Source organism: Procambarus clarkii, chromosome 45 (genome assembly GCF_040958095.1).
Source record: "Procambarus clarkii isolate CNS0578487 chromosome 45, FALCON_Pclarkii_2.0, whole genome shotgun sequence".
Taxonomy (NCBI): Eukaryota; Metazoa; Arthropoda; class Malacostraca; order Decapoda; family Cambaridae; genus Procambarus; species Procambarus clarkii.
In genome coordinates this window covers 13322122-13343329 of record NC_091194.1, presented here as the reverse complement: position 1 = coordinate 13343329, position 21208 = coordinate 13322122, and the positions used below count along the sequence as shown (strand labels likewise).

The 21208-nt window shown below is 40.9% G+C and overlaps 1 protein-coding gene across 1 annotated transcript; it reads left to right on the top strand.

Annotated features, from left to right (window-relative positions):
* Nucleotides 1-7476: 7476 nt before the first annotated feature.
* On the top strand, nucleotides 7477-17380 carry LOC123770193 (uncharacterized). The gene is made up of 4 exons (XM_045761866.2): nucleotides 7477-7781; nucleotides 13032-13244; nucleotides 15167-15292; nucleotides 16527-17380. Exons 1-4 carry the CDS (start codon nucleotides 7664-7666, stop codon nucleotides 16643-16645), a joined length of 576 nt encoding a protein of 191 aa, XP_045617822.2. The 5' UTR covers nucleotides 7477-7663; the 3' UTR covers nucleotides 16646-17380.
* Nucleotides 17381-21208: the final 3828 nt, after the last annotated feature.

The window sequence follows — 21208 nt, the reverse complement described above, 5'->3', positions numbered from 1 at the left end:
GTTAAGGACAAGTGAAACATGGATGGGTGATCAATGAGAGCTTGTGCAGTTGAAAATACACACCCACACACACACCTGCACACACACACATGCACGCACGCACACAATTGATGACGGTTGAGAGGCGGGACCAAAGAGCCAGAGCTCAACCCCCGCAAACACAACTAGGTGAGTACAACTAGGTGAGTACATACACCCAACCCACACAACTCAGCAACCACAATCAACAACCACAATCACCATAACACTCCTGTCATAGATGTTAACCATTAGCTTAAGAAACACATAATAAAGAAACACAACCATGATATATATATGATATATAACATGGTTGTGCTACCATGCTATGACTATGTGCTGAAGCTATGTAGAGAGACACACATATTCTCTTTAATTAACGCTCACCTGAACCCTATTTTGCTAGTTTGGGTTTATTTTTATTATGTTTCAATATTTATTATTGAGTTGTAATTTGATCATTATTTCCTGAACACTGCAATGTGTGGTTTGACTTATATTAAACTAGAAATACATATTTCTCGCCGTTTTCATATATTGAGTTTTTTAAATTATCGGGAAATAAAACCAGTGTTTGATCATTCATATGATGATTGGATTTTGTTATATATTAATTTATTTGTATGGTAAAAATTCAAGAGTTTTGGATTACTTCATTGTTTTAAGCAATAAAAAAATTAAAATAATCAAATAATTATTTTTTACAAACATTCTAAATTTTTGTCAATGAATATTAATAAACATTACCTACGTAAACAATGTAGAAAATAAATTGGGAAATTTAAGGGTGAGTGATGCATTCGTTGTATGGATGAATGAGGCATTCTTTACTTCAGTGAATAATAAGTACACTGTGAGGGGGGGATACCCGACCACCTCCACCCCGCTTTCTCCAACTTTCATCCCCCTGTGTATACATACATTATGAGGTGAAGCTAACCTCTCAGTGTACATACAGTATTAGAGGTAATCTATCAGTATACATACAGCGAGGCATGTAGCATGCTTATCATTGTATAAACTGCAGGTGTATTCTAATTCTCAGTGTACATATATATATATTAAGAGTTGCAGTAATTTCAGTGTACAAATAGCAAGTGGTGTAGGAAATGTCTTAAAACTTTAAGAGATGCAAGGCAATTGGGTGAATTGATCAAGAGGATAGATATGGATGGCTCGAAGAATGACATCTATCCTGACTTGATATAAAGAGCATTTTTAAAGTCGAGTTTAACTCGCTTATTTTGGTCGTATTAGCACTGTGTGTTCGCGTTTCGAGTGTTGCACCTTCACCGCCTATGGGAATGGGGGGGGGGAGAGGATCCCCAAACCCAAGCTGATGAGGATTTAACACTGTGGTTGCTGCTTGGCTGACTGATCTCACCGTAGCTAAGACTGCGGTGAGATCAAGCAGCCTCCCATTATCTCTTCCTACTATTCTCCTTCTATCTTCCTGTGTGTGTGTGTGTGTGTGTGTGTATGTGTGTGTGTGTGTGTGTGTGTGTGTGTGTGTGTGTGTGTGTGTGTGTGTGTGTGTGTGTGTGTGTGTGTGTGTGTGTGTGTGTGTGTGTGTATGTGTGTGTGTGGAAAAATTAGTTAGTAGTTAGTACCAGTTGATTGACAGTTGAGAGGCGGGCCGAAAGAGCAAAGCTCAACCCCCGCAAGCACAACTTGGTGAATACAATTAGGTGAAATCACACACACACACACACACATCCCCAGGATGCAACTCGTAGCAGCTGTCTAGCTCTCAAGCACCTTTCACCAATTTACCGCCAGGTGAACAGATATATCAGGTAAAAGAAACTCTGCCTATTTGTTTCAGCCTCGCCCGGATATCGATCTCGGGCCTATAGGACTACGACCCCTAAAGCGATGTCGACTCGGCTGCGCATGCGCGCATGAGAATGAACACGCGGGTGTTTGAGAGCAGAAACCATTGAAAATATGAGTTTTTGAGTATTTTGTTAATAAGAACACCTGAACACATGTTCCCTGCGTGTTCTCTTTTCTCTCACTGGTCTTGTTAATTAATATATTCTAATCCTTTGTGGAAGCGAATTGGTTTTCCTGTAACTAACCCAGCTCCCCCCCGCCCTCCCAACCTTTGTCTGGCACAGTTGGCTGTTGTGGGGTTCCTGCGGCACTGTTGATTGCTGTCAAGATATATTTATGTTATGGCCGCCACAGCTGGAACTCCTGGGGCCTCTACGTTATATCTCTTTTGTTTCCTCTCGAGCTCTATCTGTTAGTTTCATATTATTTGTATTTGAGTTAGTTCTGATTATTAAATATTTTGATTTTATTCGGGGCTTTGGGCCTATCAGTCTCTGGGGGGCTATTAAGGTTAATCAACCTCTGGAGGGTATATTAAGGCCTTTCAGCCTCTTGAGGGTTATTAAGACCTGTCAATCTCTGGAGGGTTATTAAAGCCTGTTAACCTCTGGAGGGTTATTAAGGCATAGCAGCCTTTTTAGGGTTATTCAGGCCTATCAGCTTCTGGAGGGTTGTTAAGGCATAACAGCCTCTTTAGGGTTATTAAGGCTTATTTAGTTTTAATAACCCTCCAGAAGTTATTAATAATCTCTGGCGTGTTATTAAGGCTTGTCAACCTCTGGAGGGTTATTAAGCCCTGTTAACCTCTGGAGGGTCATTAAAACTTTTCACCCTGTGGAGGGGTTATTAAAACCTATCAACCTCTGGAGAGTTACTAAGGCCTATCAACCTCTGGAGAGTTATTAAGGCCTATCAACCTCTGGAGAGTTATTAAGGTCTATCAATTTCTGGAGAGTTATTAAGTTCACCATAATACCTTACTGACCAATCATGCGGCAAGTATCATTCCATCTTGGACATAGTCTAGCTGAAAAGTAAACTAACTCTCAATGCATAGACACCGAATATGCATTGAGAGTTAGTACCTCATGTACTAACCTCATGTACCTCATGTTAGTACCCCATGTACCTCATGTTAGTACCTCATGTACCTCATGTTAGTACCTCATGTTAGTACCCCATGTACCTCATGTTAGTACCTCATGTTAGTACCTCATGTTAGTACCCCATGTACCTCATGTTAGTACCTCATGTTAGTACCTCATGTTAGTACCTCATGTTAGTACCTCATGTACCTCATGTTAGTACCCCATGTACCTCATGTTAGTACCTCATGTTAGTACCTCATGTACCTCATGTTAGTACCTCATGTACCTCATGTTAGTACCTCATGTTAGTACCTCATGTACCTCATGTTAGTACCCCATGTACCTCATGTTAGTACCTCATGTTAGTACCTCATGTTAGTACCTCATGTACCTCATGTTAGTACTCATTGAGAAGTGTGTACCTCATGGTGTAAATATCCTTGCACCCATTTGTTTATATTTTGCGTGCTGATTAGAGTGGTGTTGTGTTTTAGTTCCTCCACTTAGTATAGAACTTCAGACCTCTGACCTTCACTGAGAGGATCTAAATAATTGGAATTTTATATTGTTATCGTAATAGATTTAATTGATATATTATTCTCTTTCTCTGATTATCAATACTCTAAAGGCTTCTTGCCTCCAGAATCAAACTATGCCTCCAACATCACAATATTGCTCTCTCACTTCATAATATACCTCTCTCACATCACAATATTCCTCTCTCACATCACAATATTCCTCTCTCACATCACAATATTCCTCTCTCACATCACAATATTTCTCTCTCACATCACAATATTCCTCTCTCACATCACAATATACCTCTCTCACATCACAATATTCCTCTCTCACATCACAATATTCCTCTCTCACATCATAATATACCTCTCTCACATCACAATATTCCTCTCTCACATCACAATATTCCTCTTTCACATCACAATATACCTTAAGCATCACAATCACTTATTTTCACACTAAATTAATTAATACTTCCTTGTTGCTTGTCTGTGTTGCTTATTTCCACCTATAGCAGCTCTTTATTTTAAGCCTGAGTAGGCTAACTTTGCCCACTTCGGTAATGGATCGTAGTATCGTATATGCTATGATCATGTTCCCTCTGGTTCATCTTTCCTCCAGTGCTTTAGTTTGAATAATTTCAACCTAATCCTGAGATCTCATGTGTCAGAGATCAGGAAAAGGCTTCATCTGCATCGTTCTTTTGAACCCATCTCACCTAAACTCACACATAATCCCGTTCTTCAGCTGAACTTTTCCCTCGTTTGAATCCTTCCCTCGTCTGAACCCTTCCCTTGTCTAAACCCTCCCCTCAACCTAACCCTTCCCTTGTCTAAACTCTCCCCTCATCCTAACCCTTCCCTTGTCTAAACCCTCCCCTCAACCTAACCCTTCCCTTGTCAAAACCCTCCCCTCAACCTTACCCTTCCCTTGTCTAAACCCTCCCCTCAACCTTACCCTTCCCTTGTCTAAACCCTCCCCTCAACCTAACCCTTCCCTTGTCTAAACCCTCCCCTCAACCTAACCCTTCCCTTGTCTAAACCCTCCCCTCAACCTTACCCTTCCCTTCTCTAAACCCTCCCCTCAACCTAACCCTTCCCTTGTCTAAACCCTACCCTCAACCTAACCCTTCCCTTGTCTAAACCCTACCCTCAACCTAACCCTTCCCTTGTCTAAACCCTCCCCTCAACCTAACCCTTCCCTTGTCTAAACCCTCCCCTCAACCTAACCCTTCCCTTGTCTAAACCCTCCCCTCAACCTTACCCTTCCCTTGTCTAAACCCTCCCCTCAACCTTACCCTTCCCTTGTCTAAACCCTCCCCTCAACCTTACCCTTCCCTTGTCTAAACCCTCCCCTCAACCTTACCCTTCCCTTGTCTAAACCCTCCCCTCAACCTTACCCTTCCCTTGTCTAAACCCTACCCTCAACCTAACCCTTCCCTTGTAATATAGGAGTATGTTGAAACACTGTTTTCTGAGCAGGGAGTGCATGTAAACATTTGTCTAAGATGACAAAACTTGCCTTGGTGTGCTGGATGGAAAAGATAATAACAAATGCAGTTTGACGCATTTGACAGTGCTGGCAAGACGCTTGTGCGCATGCGTAAGGATGACCTTACCAGCGCATTGTGTTCCTGCAGGCATTTTGGATAGACACTGTCCTGTGCTTTAGAGACACTTTCCCATGTACATTTCTTAGTCAAATATGGAGTTGAAAATATAATTTATTATTGAAACCCGGTACATGATATCTGAAATGAAAATATGCAGTCTGGATAATAATTTGTCTCAATATTGGAACGACAAGCGGAAAGAGGAGGGAGTGAGTTATCAGGGGGAAAACGCCAAGCCATTATGACTACATAGCACTTGGAAGGGGGGGTCAGGATAAGGATTTGGGATGGGACGGAGGGAAGGAATGGTGGTCAACCACTTGGACGATCGGGGATTAAACTCCGACCTGCATGACCCACCAACACGCAAAAAGACAGCGTGGGCTAAGGATGAGGCACTCTGAGGTCTGTACAGACCTGGAGCCAGATTCACGAAGCAGTTACGCAAGCACTTACGAACCTGTACATCTCTTGTCAATCTTTGGCAACTTTATTTACAATTATTAAACAGTTAATAAACTCCGAAGCACCAGGAGGCTGTTTATAACAATAACAACAGTTGACTGGGAAGTTTTCATGCTTGTAAACTGTTTAATAAATATAACCAAAGCCGTTAAAGATTGAGGAAAGATGTACACGTTCGTAAGTACTTGTGTAACTGCTTCGTGAATCTGACACCTGCACTCCACCCTAATGACTGCAGGTCCCTTGTAACCTTTAATATTTTAGATCTTGTTTACTGTGGTGAAAACCCAATAGATACATTAAGAGTTAGGAGAGGTGATGGAATTATGTCAGCCACGGCCATAGGTGAGGGCGGCCATGTTGGATCAGGCAGACAAAGGTAGAGTGACCATTGGTCATTAATACCACCTTGATCAGTGATTAATACTGCATTACAGTGTAGATTAATACGCCAGGGAGCTGAGTAATGTTAAGCAGAATAGCTCTATGAATATATATCGCGTTAATTACTAGTTGTAATTCTGTGTATGGGGGAAACGTTTGTTCCTGCAGGTATTATACTTATATAGAGTGTCTATCTTATATACTATAGGAGTGTAGTAGATGGTGGAGCTCTTTTGTGCATTATGACTCTACGATTATATATATATATATCACATTGATCAATGTTGACCAGACCACACACTAGAAGGTGAAGGGATGACGTTTCGATCCGTCCTGGACCATTCTCAAGTCGACCATTCTCAAGTCGATGAGTTGATCACATTGATCAACTTTAGTTCCTGGAAGGCTTGTACATATATAGAGAGCCTGTGTTATATACGGTAAGAGTGTATATAGTGGAGTAATTGTGTGCATCATGGCTTTATGATTTTATATCACGATTTTCTATTTATGTGTCTGTGTTATATACTGTAAGAGTGTATATAGTGGAGTAATTGTGTGCATCATGGCTTTATGATTTTATATCACCTGGATCAACTTGTGTTCCTGGAGGTATTATACTGATATATGGTGTCTGAATGTTATATATATCGATACTCCAGGTCCGAGTGTTCTTCCTTAAGTTACTGCATAGCAAGCCACTCATCCTTACCCTTGACATTTAACTGAATACCAATAAAAATAATTATAATACTCTTATTTTTTTAAATAATGTGTATATCAAGGACATAGGAGTAATAAGCAATTGAACACAAGATTAATATACAACTGAAATAAGTGTGTAAGCAGGAATAGCTAATTCTGTGAATAAAGAAAATGTCAGAAGATTGAAATCTTAATTATCCCAGAAGAACATCAGGGACTGGAGCAGAGACCTTTGGTCATTTAATTAATATGTAATAATTATCTTGATTTGTGTTGTTAGTAAGAGACAACTCACATTTGTATCACTTAGATTTGTTTTTAAGATTTGTACTCTCCCTTCACCTGAACCTTTTCCTTCATCTGAACTCTCCCCCTCACCCGAACCGTCCCCTCATTTGACCCCTTCCCCACATATGAACCCTCCCCCTCCTTGAACCACCCCCTTCATCTGAATCCTTCCATCACCGGAAAACTCCCATCATACGACACTTTCCTCTAAACTGAACCCTTCCCCTCACCTGAACTCTCTCCACATCTGAACCTTCCATTCACCCTCTTTTCTTAGCATTCAAGTAGAATGTTGCAAGAAAATAACTATTCTGTTCAAATAATTGAAAATAATACAAATTTACCTCTGGTCATTTTAAATTAATGCGGAGACTTTATAAACGTGACCCTCAGCATCTGTGACGAGCTCTGAAGAGGGTTCAGTGACTCATGTCCTTCGACGTGGCGATTGGTACAGGTGGCCTCTGAGAATTACAAACAAAAAAGACAGTTACATCTGCTCTACATTCATCTTCCAGCACCTGCTCTTGGTGCAGCTGTTTCGTTCAAATAAATACCCGTGAGTTTGCTCCTATTATTACCAGTTGTAAGCCAGACTTCACGGGCAGAGGACGCGAGGCGACCCCTAAGAACATAACACACACACAAGCCGCCGAGGTTCACAGTGTGGTGGGGACGGCGAAGAGAGAGAGACAGAGGACCATTTTGTAGCTGAAGAGGCGTCGAGGAACAAGGAAACACCAGCACCATGAAGGCATCGCTCGTGCTAGTGATCCTCTGTGTCTCCCTGATGGCGGGAGCAGAGGCCGACGGGGGTGTACCTGCAGGATCACCGCAACCCAGCGGGAGCGACGCCGCTGCTTCTGGTAAGGTACGTCACATTTGTCGTCTTGCCTAGCTGTCTACACACTAAGACGCCAAGTGATGCTTTTAAGGTGGATAAGTGAAGCACCTAAGTACCTATTCTATGGCTTACTTCTTTGCTTTCACTGTGGAGGTCAGTGATACTGTTATTTTCTTCGGGAGCTCGAGTTGATAGCAAATCTCTAACCAATCAACTGTTACATATCTATGTTGTACGCATTATGGTAAAATATTGAGGATGGAACCAAACCCGGTCTGTGGTACTAGCAGAGACAAACATGGCTTACTCCGCCATGGGAGGCTATAAGCAACACAGCCAGATGTTGTTCTAAACATACACGGTGTTGGGAGGCACCTGCTTGGTACCCGATCCTACTCTGGTATAGGTAACGCTGTTCTTATGTCCATCTCCCGCCCTTGTCAACGAAAAATTGAGCAGCTCTCCCTCACGCTACTGTGGATTCTCTTTGTATTGAGAGGGACGGAAGATGATCTTGAAACATTATTGATACAGCCACGATTCATCAAGCCTTTACGCATTTACTTACGAAACCTGTTCATCTTTAATCAATCAAGACGGCTTTGTTTGCTTTTACTAAACAGTTTATGAGCTTTAAAGCACTAAGAGGCTGTTTATAACAAAAATAATCTTGAGTAATGAAGTTCCGCATTATTAAACTGTTCACAAAATGTTAGCAAAACCGCCATGAGCAAGGAACCAATTTACAGATTTCGTAACTGGTTGCGAATACGTTTGGTGAATTCCTGGGCCGGAGCAGCGGCGGGGAACTACTCAAAACTGAATTGTTGCTACAGGGGTACACGGGTTCCAAACCTTCCCCCTCCCCCTTGTATGTTCAGCAGAACATTTGGATCCGTTATGCCTTCCGAGGTGTGAGTGGTTGGTGCGAGTTTCCGGCAGGGTTGGAGACCACTGGGCGGTTCCACAGTATACTCTCAATATTTTCACATACAGGGTGTCCAGAACTACTTCCCTCCATCATAGACAAAGTGACTGGATGCCTCTTGTGTATTAGTGCATCATCAACCATGATACTGGACACCCTAAGGATTGGTTTTGGATCACATCCACCATAAGGATTGGGTTTGGATCACATCCACCATAAGGATTTATATTTGATCACATCCACCCTAAGGATTGGTCTTTGTTCGCATTTCTTGCTAAATATTTAGAAGAGTTCTGTCAGCTGGTGAGCCTCTGATAGGAATAGCACGCAGCCCTCTACAGAAAGACATATTGTACTGCATATGTCAAACAGTGCAGATGAGAAAATATCGGGAGCAGGACGGTGGGATTGAAACCGCGTCCAAGATCACCCCACTCCCCCCAACACGCACATATGGTCCAAAGAGTAATGCGTGCAGCTAGGGTGAAACCCCAGGATTTTGGGGTTCGATTCCACCGGCCTGTTCCAAAGATTTTTCACGTGGTTCGTGTTCACCTTTGTGCTGTCAAGGGGTTAAGGAAATTGATGATGTTCACCTGTGGGGTTCGTACAGGTGAACATCATAAGTTTTAGTTACTCCTGACAGCGTATACATATTCAGTATCTCTCTGTATACAAACCGGTGGCTGCATAATCTTTCAATCAGATGCTCACTAGCTAAATGAAATTAGCATATGCTGAAATCATATACATATACATATATATATATATATATATATATATATATATATATATATATATATATATATATATATATATATATATATATATATATATATATATATATATGCAGAAATTAATCATATATATAGAATTCATACATAACCATAAATCCTACATATGCGGAAAGCCTGCCTACAGATTCGTTGAATATCTGTGCTCAGACTCAAATAAATTGATCAAAATTAAGACTTCATGTGGTCTTTTTTCTTTTTTTTTATACTATGAGATTATTTTTATACGGGATGATATCTAATATATGTACTCTTTACTAATCTGAAATTCCTTCCTAAAATATAAGACAAATCAAAGCAAAGCCACACATGTAGTGAGAAGCAGGCTTATATTTTCATCCAGCCAGGCTCTCCAGCACAATTGATTTGATTGCTTTTTTACTTAATAAAAGAGACGCCGAACCCCTTCATCTGAAAATGAATGAAGCGACGACGTTTCGGTCCATTATGGACTATTATCACGACTTGATAATTGGTCCGGGACGGACCGAAATGTCGTCACTTCATTCGTTTCCAGATGTGTGGGTTGGGTATGTAATTTTCTCCCATGTTATTGTGACTTAGTGTCAGCTGGGTAAGGGAATTGTGAGGAGAAACCGCTAAGACAGTATGGCTATATAGTTCTTGGAAGGGATATGAGGAAAAGGAGTTGGGATATGAGGACAAGGAGTTGGGATACGAGAACAAGGAGTTGAGATATGAGGACAAGGAGTTGGAATACGAGAACAAGGAGTTGGGATATTAGGACAAGGAGTTGGGATACGAGAACAAGGAGTTGGGATATGAGGACAAGGAGTTGGAATACGAGAACAAGGAGTTGGGATATTAGGACAAGGAGTTGGGATACGAGAACAAGGAGTTGGGATATTAGGACAAGGAGTTGGGATACGAGAACAAGGAGTTGAAATATTAGGACAAGGAGTTGGAATATGAGATCAAGGAGTTAGGATATGAGGACAAGGCGTTGGGATATGAGAACAAAGAATTATAATATGAGATAAGGAGTTGGGATGTAAGGATTGGGAGCTGGGAGATGAGGATAGGGTGAATAAATTGTGCACAAACCCATGGGCCTCGGGAATCGAACGCCAACCCTGTATGCTTTGGAACGCCAAGACCCGAGGACGTAGCCGTAGCCGAGGACGTAGCTCACTGAGCCACAGGACTCAAAACTTACAAAAAGAACAGCTAATAAAGTTTAAAAGTATGGACAACAGTACTGTTCCTACACGTTTTATTTCAATAAAAAACTTCAAATTTAATTTAAATTCAGAAAATATTGAGGCCATACGATGGGATCGAACTCTCGTCCCAGTACTCCTAAAAGGCACACACACACTACTGATGGAACCATGATGAGCTCCAAGGCATGCCAATCAGATGGTTTACCAGAATCATTTGGCGATTGGAAGGTATGAACTATTCTGAACCACAATCCACATATTATTATTATTATTATTATTATTATTATTATTATTATTATTATTATTGTATGCTTAAGAATGAACTATTTTTATTATATTTAATTTTCATACACTCTTGTTGAGCTCAAGTGTTTAAAATCTAGAGTTTATTATGTCTAAAATTTTATTTTACACACTCACACACACACACACACACACACACACACACACACACACACACACACACACACACACACACACACACACACACACACACACACACACACACACACACACACACACACTCAAGTGTATTCTTATGTAATATAAAATGTCTTAATTTATTGCAGATGACGTGGCTGAAGAGAGAGAGAGAGAGAGAAAGGGGAGTAAACAGAAGAGAGAAAAAGAGAACCGCAAGAAGCTGTGAATCTCTTCTGTAGCCACAGGAGAGATGCAACTGATATAGTGACCAAGTGCACTGTTACACTCTTGTATACAGTGTATACAAGTGTGTATACACTGAATACACACATAAACACTGTATAAGCAATAAATACGCTGTAGATTTCAACACATACTCGAAAAATGAAGGCAACAATGGCTGGAATGAACAAAAATTATAGATCTTATAGCAATTTTGCGTGAAACGAACAAAAATTATATTTCTTATAGCAACTATGGATGGAATGAACAAAAATGGTAGTTCTAATATCACCCATGGGTGGAATGAACAAAAATGGTAGTTCTTATAGCAACCATGGGTGGAATGAACAAAAATGGTAGTTCTTATAGCACCCATGGGTGGAATGAACAAAAATGGTAGTTCTTATAGCACCCATGGGTGGAATGAACAAATATCATATCTTTTTTAATAGCAATTATGGGTGAGAAAATAAAAAATTATAGTTCTAATAGCAACTACGGGTGGAACGTACAAAATTTGTAGTTCTTATAAAATCTGTAGGTAGAAGGTACAAAAATTATACTTCTTATAGAATCTAAGGGTAGAATGTACAAAAATAGATTGCTGTACCCCCAAAAAATTTAGGTTTTGTACTCCATATGGTAAGCCAAAAAGTGGAACAGTAACTGTAATACTAACTTAACCTTTCATAGGCCTAAATGAGTAATCCTAGGCCTGATATTCGCCATTTTAAGGTTAATTTAGTACATATATGTGCTAAACTTGGCTTAGGCTTCAGATTTGACTATATATATATATATATATATATATATATATATATATATATATATATATATATATATATATATATATATATATATATATATATATATATGTCGTACCTAGTAGCCAGAACGCACTACTCAGCCTACTATGCAAGGCCCGATTTGCCTAATAAGCCAAGTTTTCCTGAATTAATATAATTTCTCTAATTGTTTTCTTATGAAATGATAAAGCTACCCATTTCATTATGTATGATGTCAATTTTTTTTATTTGAGGTAAAATTAACGTAGATATATGACCGAACCTAACCTATCTCTATAGGTTAGGTTAGGTTAGGTAGCCGAAAAAGTTAGGTTAGGTTAGGTTAGGTAGGTTAGGTTGTCGAAAAACAATTAATTCATGAAAACTTGGCTTATTAGGCAAATCGGGCCTTGCATAGTAGGCTGAGAAGTACGTTCTGGCTATTAGGTACGACATATATATATATATATATATATATATATATATATATATATATATATATATATATATATATATATATATATATATATATATATATTTATTTATTAACCTAGAAGGGGTACCACCTCTGGTGCAAGTGTAGGGACCCATAGCCTCAGAGAAAAAGATAAAGAGTACTCAGAGAAGACCTTGTGGATCCTCACTGAACACTTTGATATTTTCTTCTCTTACCACCCCTATTCTTTTGGTATGTGTGTATATTTATCTAACTTTATTTGAAAATATCATTACATAAAAAAATTACAATATTATATGCGGAAAGCCTGCCTACAGATTTATTGAATATCTGTGCTCATATATATTATAATTTTTAGATGGCAGGTTTATTTGTGAATATAATTATCATTCCTGCATGCTGTGATTTAAGCAAACTTTCCAAAAATGTAGAGGGCCTAAGAAATCGATGACATGATGATTTTTCCCTCTCTCTTAAAGGAACTCTCTCGGAGCAAAGGTATGGACCCGAACACAACGAGCATGGATCCGGAGGCGAATTCGAGGAGCACGAACGCGGGTGTGCCCCGAGGAGACTCTGCGATGAGAACGAGGGCGTTTGCAGGCGTTCTTGCAACGGTCCAGTGGAGAACGAGGTGCACAATGGCTGTGGTGGGAATGGTTGCAAGTGTTGCACTCGTAAGAATAAGAAACGTGAGTGACAACAAAAAATATGATTTTTATGATGCTATTGCCTTTAGGCCAAACCTCACTTTCAAGCCTAACTTGTCCTAAACATTTCTAGCCTATCGTACCTTAACGTAGCCTAAATAAATCTATTTATTTTTAGCGTAATATACCTTAATTTAATGCAGCTTATCTTAGCTTAACGTTCCCTAACCAATCTTAGCTTAATGCAACCTAATCAAATCTACTCTATCCCAGCTCAACCTAGCCTCACCTAATGTATACTCAGGACCTCAGCAGCCTCTTTCAGTATCCATGATATCCGTAATATCCACGGTCGGATATCTGCTCATAAACCCCGACTTTCCACCATCGTTACTTCATTGCAGTGACTCATTTCATTCGCTTTTTGTATCATATTTATTTTGATAACGGTGTGTGTGTGTGTGTATACTCACCTAGTTGTACTCATCAATTTATTCTTGCAATATCAAGCTGTAGTTCTTGGATCCCGTCTTTCTAGCAGGCGGTTGTCTAATGCATTGATTCCGATCTTATTTTACTGTCATATCTTTTCATGAAATTATGAATGGTTATCTCTTCTATAACCTGTTCATTTAGTTCATTCAAATTTCCTACTACTCTATCACTAAAATGAAATTTTCTAACAACTTTGTGGCTCATCTGTTCTAAAGCTTACGTTCTTTCAGTTAATGTTTTAATGACATTTATTTCAACACTCAGTCTCACCTAAGTATTTTTTGTACGTATCTTTCATGTCTCCTCTCTCTCCTCTTTTCTATTGCAATTCTGAGACGAGCCTCGTTGCACACCTGCATATCACCCTCTTTGTATATTAGGACTACGTTAGCTATCTTCCAACTTTCTGGTAACGCTCCTGTTCTGATTGACCTCCTGAGTGTGAGTGTGTGTAATTTGCTATTTGAGCTTGCAGAATCGAGCTATTAGCTCTTGGCCCTAATAGCTATTCTAATCAATCTATTTTCCTCTATAATATCTTTTACATATATATTTCTCTCCCCCCCCCCCCCACACACACATCCCCAGGAAGCCGCCCGTAACAGCTGTCTACTTCTCAGGTACCTATTTACTGCAAGGTGAACAGGTGCATCATGTTGAAAAAACTACTCCATTTGTTTCTGCCTCGGCCGGGAATCACACCCGGACCCTTAGGACTACGATCCCTCTATTGGTGTTAGACGATTCTTCACATTTTTTTCGAGTATTTTGCAGAGAATGCTTATCAATGATACCGGTCTGTAGTTAAGTGCCACTTCCTTAACCCATTTCTTGTACATTAGTACCACATTTGCCTTCTTCCAACAGTTGGGCAACTCTCCCTTCGAAATTTAATATTTATAGATCGTTCCCAGAGGTCTACTGAGGGCCTATGCCCCTCAGTAACTCAACTTCCGCAATCACAATTGAGGGAGTTGAGCTTCGGCTCTTTGATCTCGACTCTCAACTACCAATCAATTGATGTGCAAGTTCCTTAGCCTCCTGGGCTCTATCATATCTTCACTTGAAACTGTGTATGGAGCTAACTACTCTAATACTGAGAAAAACATTTCTAATAATCCATAGACTCATTTCAGTACTAAGCGTCCCATTGTGCGCGAGCCTCTTGTGCAACATTTTTTTTTTTTTTTTTTTTTTTTTTTTTTTTTTTTTTTTTTTTTTTTTTTTTTTTTTTTTTTTTTTGAGATATATACAAGAGTTGTTACATTCTTGTACAGCCACTAGTACGCGTAGCGTTTCGGGCAGGTCTCTGGAATACGATCCCCTGCCGCGAAGAATCGAGAGAATCGAAGAATCGAAGAATCGAACATAACATAATTATGTTTGTATGTGTTTCAAAACCTCTTCATACAAAGCGTGTTCTCTCGCACGTCTGTGCTCACAACACGAGTAAACTATTCCCCTTCCAGACTGCACCAGCAACGTGGAATGCAGAGAGCACGGTGGCAGGTGCACCCAAGCCAAATGCAAGAACCACGAGGTCCTCATACGTCGTGGGTGCAAAGGACAAGGCTGTAACTGCTGTGTTCCTAATGGTTAGTCTTGCTGTTTTAAATGCTATTAAATGCCATCAATGATATAAATATACATATAGGAGGTGAATTCTCCGAGCTCCTCGTCTTCCTTACTGAGGTCATATCCGTGATCTGGTTGATGGTTCATTAGACTTGATATAGAGGTCGAGTGACAGACAGACAAATGGGAAGGTGTGGTCTTAGACTAGTAATTAGGGAGACATATTGACACACTATTAGATAGAGACTCTTGACAGTCTCTACCTGTCAATATAGACATATTGTCAGACAAGCAGATAGGGGACATATTGACAGACAAGCAGATAGGGGGCATATTGACAGACAAGCAGATAAGGAAGTATATTGATAGGGAAGTATACAGACGTCGTGTTGACAGATATGGAAATATGGAGTCAGGATGACAGTTACCGGAACAAGATGTAATAACACATAGGGAGATGCACTGATTAGTAGATAGGGAGATATGATGATAAATAGATTGGGAGGTATGATGATCAATAGATTGGGAGGTATGATGATAAGTAGATAGGAAGATATATTGATAAGTATATAGGGAGGTATATTGATAAGTAGTGAGGTATATTGTTAAGTAATGAGATATATTGTTCAGTAAAAAGGAAGGTTTATTAATACATTGGCAGCGAGTATACTGATAAGCATACAGGGAGGTATATTGATAAGCAGATAAGGTATATTGATAAGAAGATATGGAGTATACTGATAACTGGATAGTGTGGTATATTGATACCTAGATAGGGAAGTATAAGGATGTGTATATAGGGAAGAGTATTGATAAGCAAATTGAGAATAAGTAGACAAGGAGCAATTCTGATAAGTAGATAAGAAGATATATTTATAAATGAATAAAGAGAAATGCTCACAAGGAGCCTTTAGATAATATTAACAAATGACAAACAGAGTTCTTGGTATATTCAGTCGAGTGAACTTTCATAAACGTTTATAAACGTTTTATAAACGTTGTTTTTTAGCATATGCAACAAATTCAGAGGAATTCAGGTTGTATTGGTTTTTAGAACATCGTGGTGCCATGGGTAATCCGTGTGTCTGGTGGGTGTCCTTGGACGCCGTGTCAGGCCCACCGGCCTGCTCCAAATATGTTTCACAGAGGTAACATTAGTAGTGAGGTAAGGAACATTGATGCAAACGATAGTTGTGTAAAACCTTAGAGCAATAAGTTAACATGATATAATTTTCCCTTTGTGGTGTGTTTCAGTGCGTGATGCTGAAGGTGCTGTCAACGAGGAGACTCAAGTGGTAGAGGAGGTAGAAGAGGAAGGAGGAGAGGAGAAGAATGAAAGTTATGATGTCGAGGAGGAAGATGAAGAAGAGTAAAAGCTTCTGAATCTGCAAACGCAAGCACACACACACACACACACACACACACACACACACACACACACACACACACACACACACACACACACACACACACACATACAGAAATAGGAAAGCTCCAGCGGCTCTCACAGACTGACGAACATCAGAATACCACCATTTGGCACCATGGAAGAGGAGGCCACGCAACACCATTATTTACCATCGGGAGACCAGTCCTCTAGAACCCAGTAACCAAGGGAAGACCATGTTACCACAAGCAGCACAACACGAGACTTGTAAAGGCTCAGAAGTTTACAGATAGAGAAAGGAACTCAGACCTGAACTGAAGGAAATATGTGAAAATATTGAGGGAAGTGTATCGAACGGCGGCTGAGAAGTACTGACAACTAGGAGACATGATAGACGGTGAATTATCAATGTTGAAAAGAAGAGAAATGAGAAATAAAATGAACTAGATGAGGAAGCATGAGCTGCCATGTCACTGCATTTGATGACTGACAACTGGAGTCTACACCTCGACTTGCGTGGTTTGCGGGAGTAGAACAACTCTCAACACCTGTAAAGCAGGTAAACACACTCTACACATTTTCCCTTCGCTTCCAAAGGCGGCGTAGTTTACTTTAAAGAAAGACGAAGCATGTTTGGATTACTTGCACATTCACGTAACTGGCATCCACCATGACTTTCCACTACCATTATCAGGCAGCATAATGTACATATATATATATATATATATATATATATATATATATATATATATATATATATATATATATATATATATATATATGCAAACAAGCCTGAATGGTCCCCAGGACTATATACAACTGAAAACTCACACCCCAGAAGTGACTCGAACCCATACTCCCACAACTGGTATGTACAGGGACGCCTTAATCCGCTTGACCATCACGACCGGACATAAGGAAGTGATAGCCGAGGCTATATGAACCACTTCCCCGCCGGCACTCGGATGGTAATCTTGGGCATAGCATTTTATCAAATCACCTCATTCTTTGGGGCACACGTGAGGAACACAAATGCAAACAAGCCTGAATGGTCCCCAGGACTATATACAACTGAAAACTCACACCCCAGAAGTGACTCGAACCCATACTCCCACAACTGGTATGTACAGGGACGCCTTAATCCGCTTGACCATCACGACCGGACATAAGGAAGTGATAGCCGAGGCTATATGAACCACTTCCCCGCCGGCACTCGGATGGTAATCTTGGGCATAGCATTTTATCAAATCACCTCATTCTTTGGGGCACACGTGAGGAACACAAATGCAAACAAGCCTGAATGGTCCCCAGGACTATATACAACTGAAAACTCACACCCCAGAAGTGACTCGAACCCATACTCCCACAACTGGTATGTACAGGGACGCCTTAATCCGCTTGACCATCACGACCGGACATAAGGAAGTGATAGCCGAGGCTATATGAACCACTTCCCCGCCGGCACTCGGATGGTAATCTTGGGCATAGCATTTTATCAAATCACCTCATTCTTTGGGGCACACGTGAGGAACACAAATGCAAACAAGCCGAGTTTTCAGTTGTATATAGTCCTGGGGACCATTCAGGCTTGTTTGCATTTGTGTTCCTCACGTGTGCCCCAAAGAATGAGGTGATTTGATAAAATGCTATGCCCAAGATTACCATCCGAGTGCCGGCGGGGAAGTGGTTCATATAGCCTCGGCTATCACTTCCTTATGTCCGGTCGTGATGGTCAAGCGGATTAAGGCGTCCCTGTACATACCAGTTGTGGGAGTATGGGTTCGAGTCACTTCTGGGGTGTGAGTTTTCAGTTGTATATAGTCCTGGGGACCATTCAGGCTTGTTTGCATTTGTGTTCCTCACGTGTGCCCCAAAGAATGAGGTGATTTGATAAAATGCTATGCCCAAGATTACCATCCGAGTGCCGGCGGGGAAGTGGTTCATATAGCCTCGGCTATCACTTCCTTATGTCCGGTCGTGATGGTCAAGCGGATTAAGGCGTCCCTGTACATACCAGTTGTGGGAGTATGGGTTCGAGTCACTTCTGGGGTGTGAGTTTTCAGTTGTATATAGTCCTGGGGACCATTCAGGCTTGTTTGCATTTGTGTTCCTCACGTGTGCCCCAAAGAATGAGGTGATTTGATAAAATGCTATGCCCAAGATTACCATCCGAGTGCCGGCGGGGAAGTGGTTCATATAGCCTCGGCTATCACTTCCTTATGTCCGGTCGTGATGGTCAAGCGGATTAAGGCGTCCCTGTACATACCAGTTGTGGGAGTATGGGTTCGAGTCACTTCTGGGGTGTGAGTTTTCAGTTATATATATATATATATATATATATATATATATATATATATATATATATATATATATATATATATATATATATATATATATATATATACATGCATATACATATCACTAAGAACTCTTTTGACCAGGACCAGGATTCGAACCCCAGTTGCACGGGATTTAAAGTAATAAACATATAAATATATATATATATACATTTGTTGCAATTTGCAATAACTTTCTACTTACGAAAATGTCATTGTTATTTCATTGGTTTATGCACTAATAAATACAAAAATACAATATTGCGTTTAATTATCTTCAGGAACATTATAGGAATTACAAATTTAACATTAACTTTAGCAAATTAAAAAAGTTCAAATGATTGATAAACCGTATGAATTGCAGATTCAGGCGGTGAATACTTTCATAATGGTAATTTTGTCCTTAACATTTGGAGAAAAGTATACTTTCTGGTTGGCTAGCAAGCTCTTGTGGACATAATGCACTAAAAACCAAACCAAACCATGTTTATAATAATAATCACAGGGGGAATATATACTCCGAGGTGGCGTAGTGGTAAGACATTCGCCCCGCGTCTCGCGAGCGCCTTGGTCTGGGTTCGAATCCTGGCGAAGGAGGATATACTGGACACCAATTCCTTTCATGCATCCCTATCCTAAATCCTTCTCCTAAATGGCTTGGCACTTTCTCCTGATAGTTCCTTTCACTTCGCTTTTGTTTACCCTAGCAGTAATTGGGTGCCTGGTTGTTAACCGATTGGCGGGTCAACCAATCAGGCTACGCTCGTCCAAGAAGCGGCTGACCCTTATTTAAACTTTATTACAAAAAAGGAGTTACAGACTTGATTCCAGACGTTAACAAGTTGGTTATCGAGTTCGTCCAGCTCCTCAGACGGCGGACAGGAACCCAATATGCAGTGTGCATTTCTCCTCTTCATAGCCATGCCAAAGGCGCTGGAAAAGTAAGCTGGGAAGCTATAGGGGTCTCTTGTTATTTCAATTAGCCTAGAACCCAGATCCTTGAAAAAAAAACTGGTGGCTCTCAGACGCCAAGTGTCTCGGAAGTAATGGGGACAAAATTGTAGTGATGATCCATTTCTCTGTATTTACGGGACTTCGCTGATTCCCTGGGAGTGCAGTGCCACCCGGATGTGCGACAGCAGTCCCGCACCAACTGTGCGACAGCAGTCCCGAACCATTCTTCCAGGGGTTCACTGTGATCCCATCTGGGTGACCAATAAGAACATCAGAGTTACGGGGTTTTGCGTTTTCAGGACCAAAGGGTTTGACAAGCTGGGCGCCAAAGATACACATGAATAGGGCTGGAAACTATGGAAACCGGATGAGGATGGCGTCGAGGGGGGATAGAAAGGTTATTGCCTATCTACTGTGGATTGGGAGTCGTTTAAGTTTTTGTATCTTGATACTGTGAGTTTGAATTATATCCGTCGTGGAAAGGCTGCATGGCGGGTTGGATGGCTTGAGGCTGGCTTGCTCGGGACGAGGAGTGGTTCAGTCTTGTCGGTGTGTGTTCGAAGGGATGGGGTTGCCTCGGTGGGTTTTCAGTGGGCTGTTCCTTGGAGCTGTATGTGGTGAGTTCTGTCTTGGAGGCGGTGGCTTCTTTCAGGTGTTTAGCCTTGTTCCTGGTCACACGCCTGATTTCCTAGTTCTTCTTTCTTTATCTGTTCTCTCTCTCTGAGCCTTGTGTTGATGACTTTAATAACGGCTGAGTATTGGGTGTAGAATTCTTGAGTGATGAGCTCGGGGTCGAGAACGGTGATGCCGTGGCAGCGTTGGATTAGGTGTGGCTCGACGCTGCAGCGAGCATTGGGTTTTCCTTCTCTTTCAGTCCGAAAGAATTTGCTTGACGCCAGGCTGTTTTCGCGTCTGACTGCCAGGGAGTTTTTTTTTTATTTCTCGGCCGTTTTTGAGACGGGTCGGGTAACCGGGGTAGGGCGTGTCATATTCTTCGGCTGTATGTAGAGTGTACTCTTCGATGTCTTCAGTTTCCTCTTCTGAGTCTTCTTTGCTGTGGCAGGAACTGGTCCCGCTTGAAGGGGCTGTGGCTGAGGTCGTAGCAGGTCCATCTGCTCTGCGGTCGTAAGCTAGGATATCTGGTATCTCTTGTTCTGGTGATGGTTATGGTGTCGATGTATCTTGGTCGGCTGGGGCTGCTTGCCATGTTGGTGGGTTGGCTGACTGAGCTGTTGCTGCTGCTGTTGTTGTTTGGAGCA

What these genes read in the sequence shown, in the direction of transcription:
- LOC123770193 (XM_045761866.2), top strand. Translation starts at nt 7,664, where the DNA reads ATGAAGGCATCGCTCGTGCTAGTGATCCTCTGTGTCTCCCTGATGGCG. An exon ending in CACTCGTAAGAATAAGAAAC is followed by an intron (nt 13,245 to 15,166) that starts GTGAGTGACAAC and finishes TTCCCCTTCCAG; the next exon opens with ACTGCACCAGCAACGTGGAA. An exon ending in TAACTGCTGTGTTCCTAATG is followed by an intron (nt 15,293 to 16,526) that starts GTTAGTCTTGCT and finishes GGTGTGTTTCAG; the next exon opens with TGCGTGATGCTGAAGGTGCT.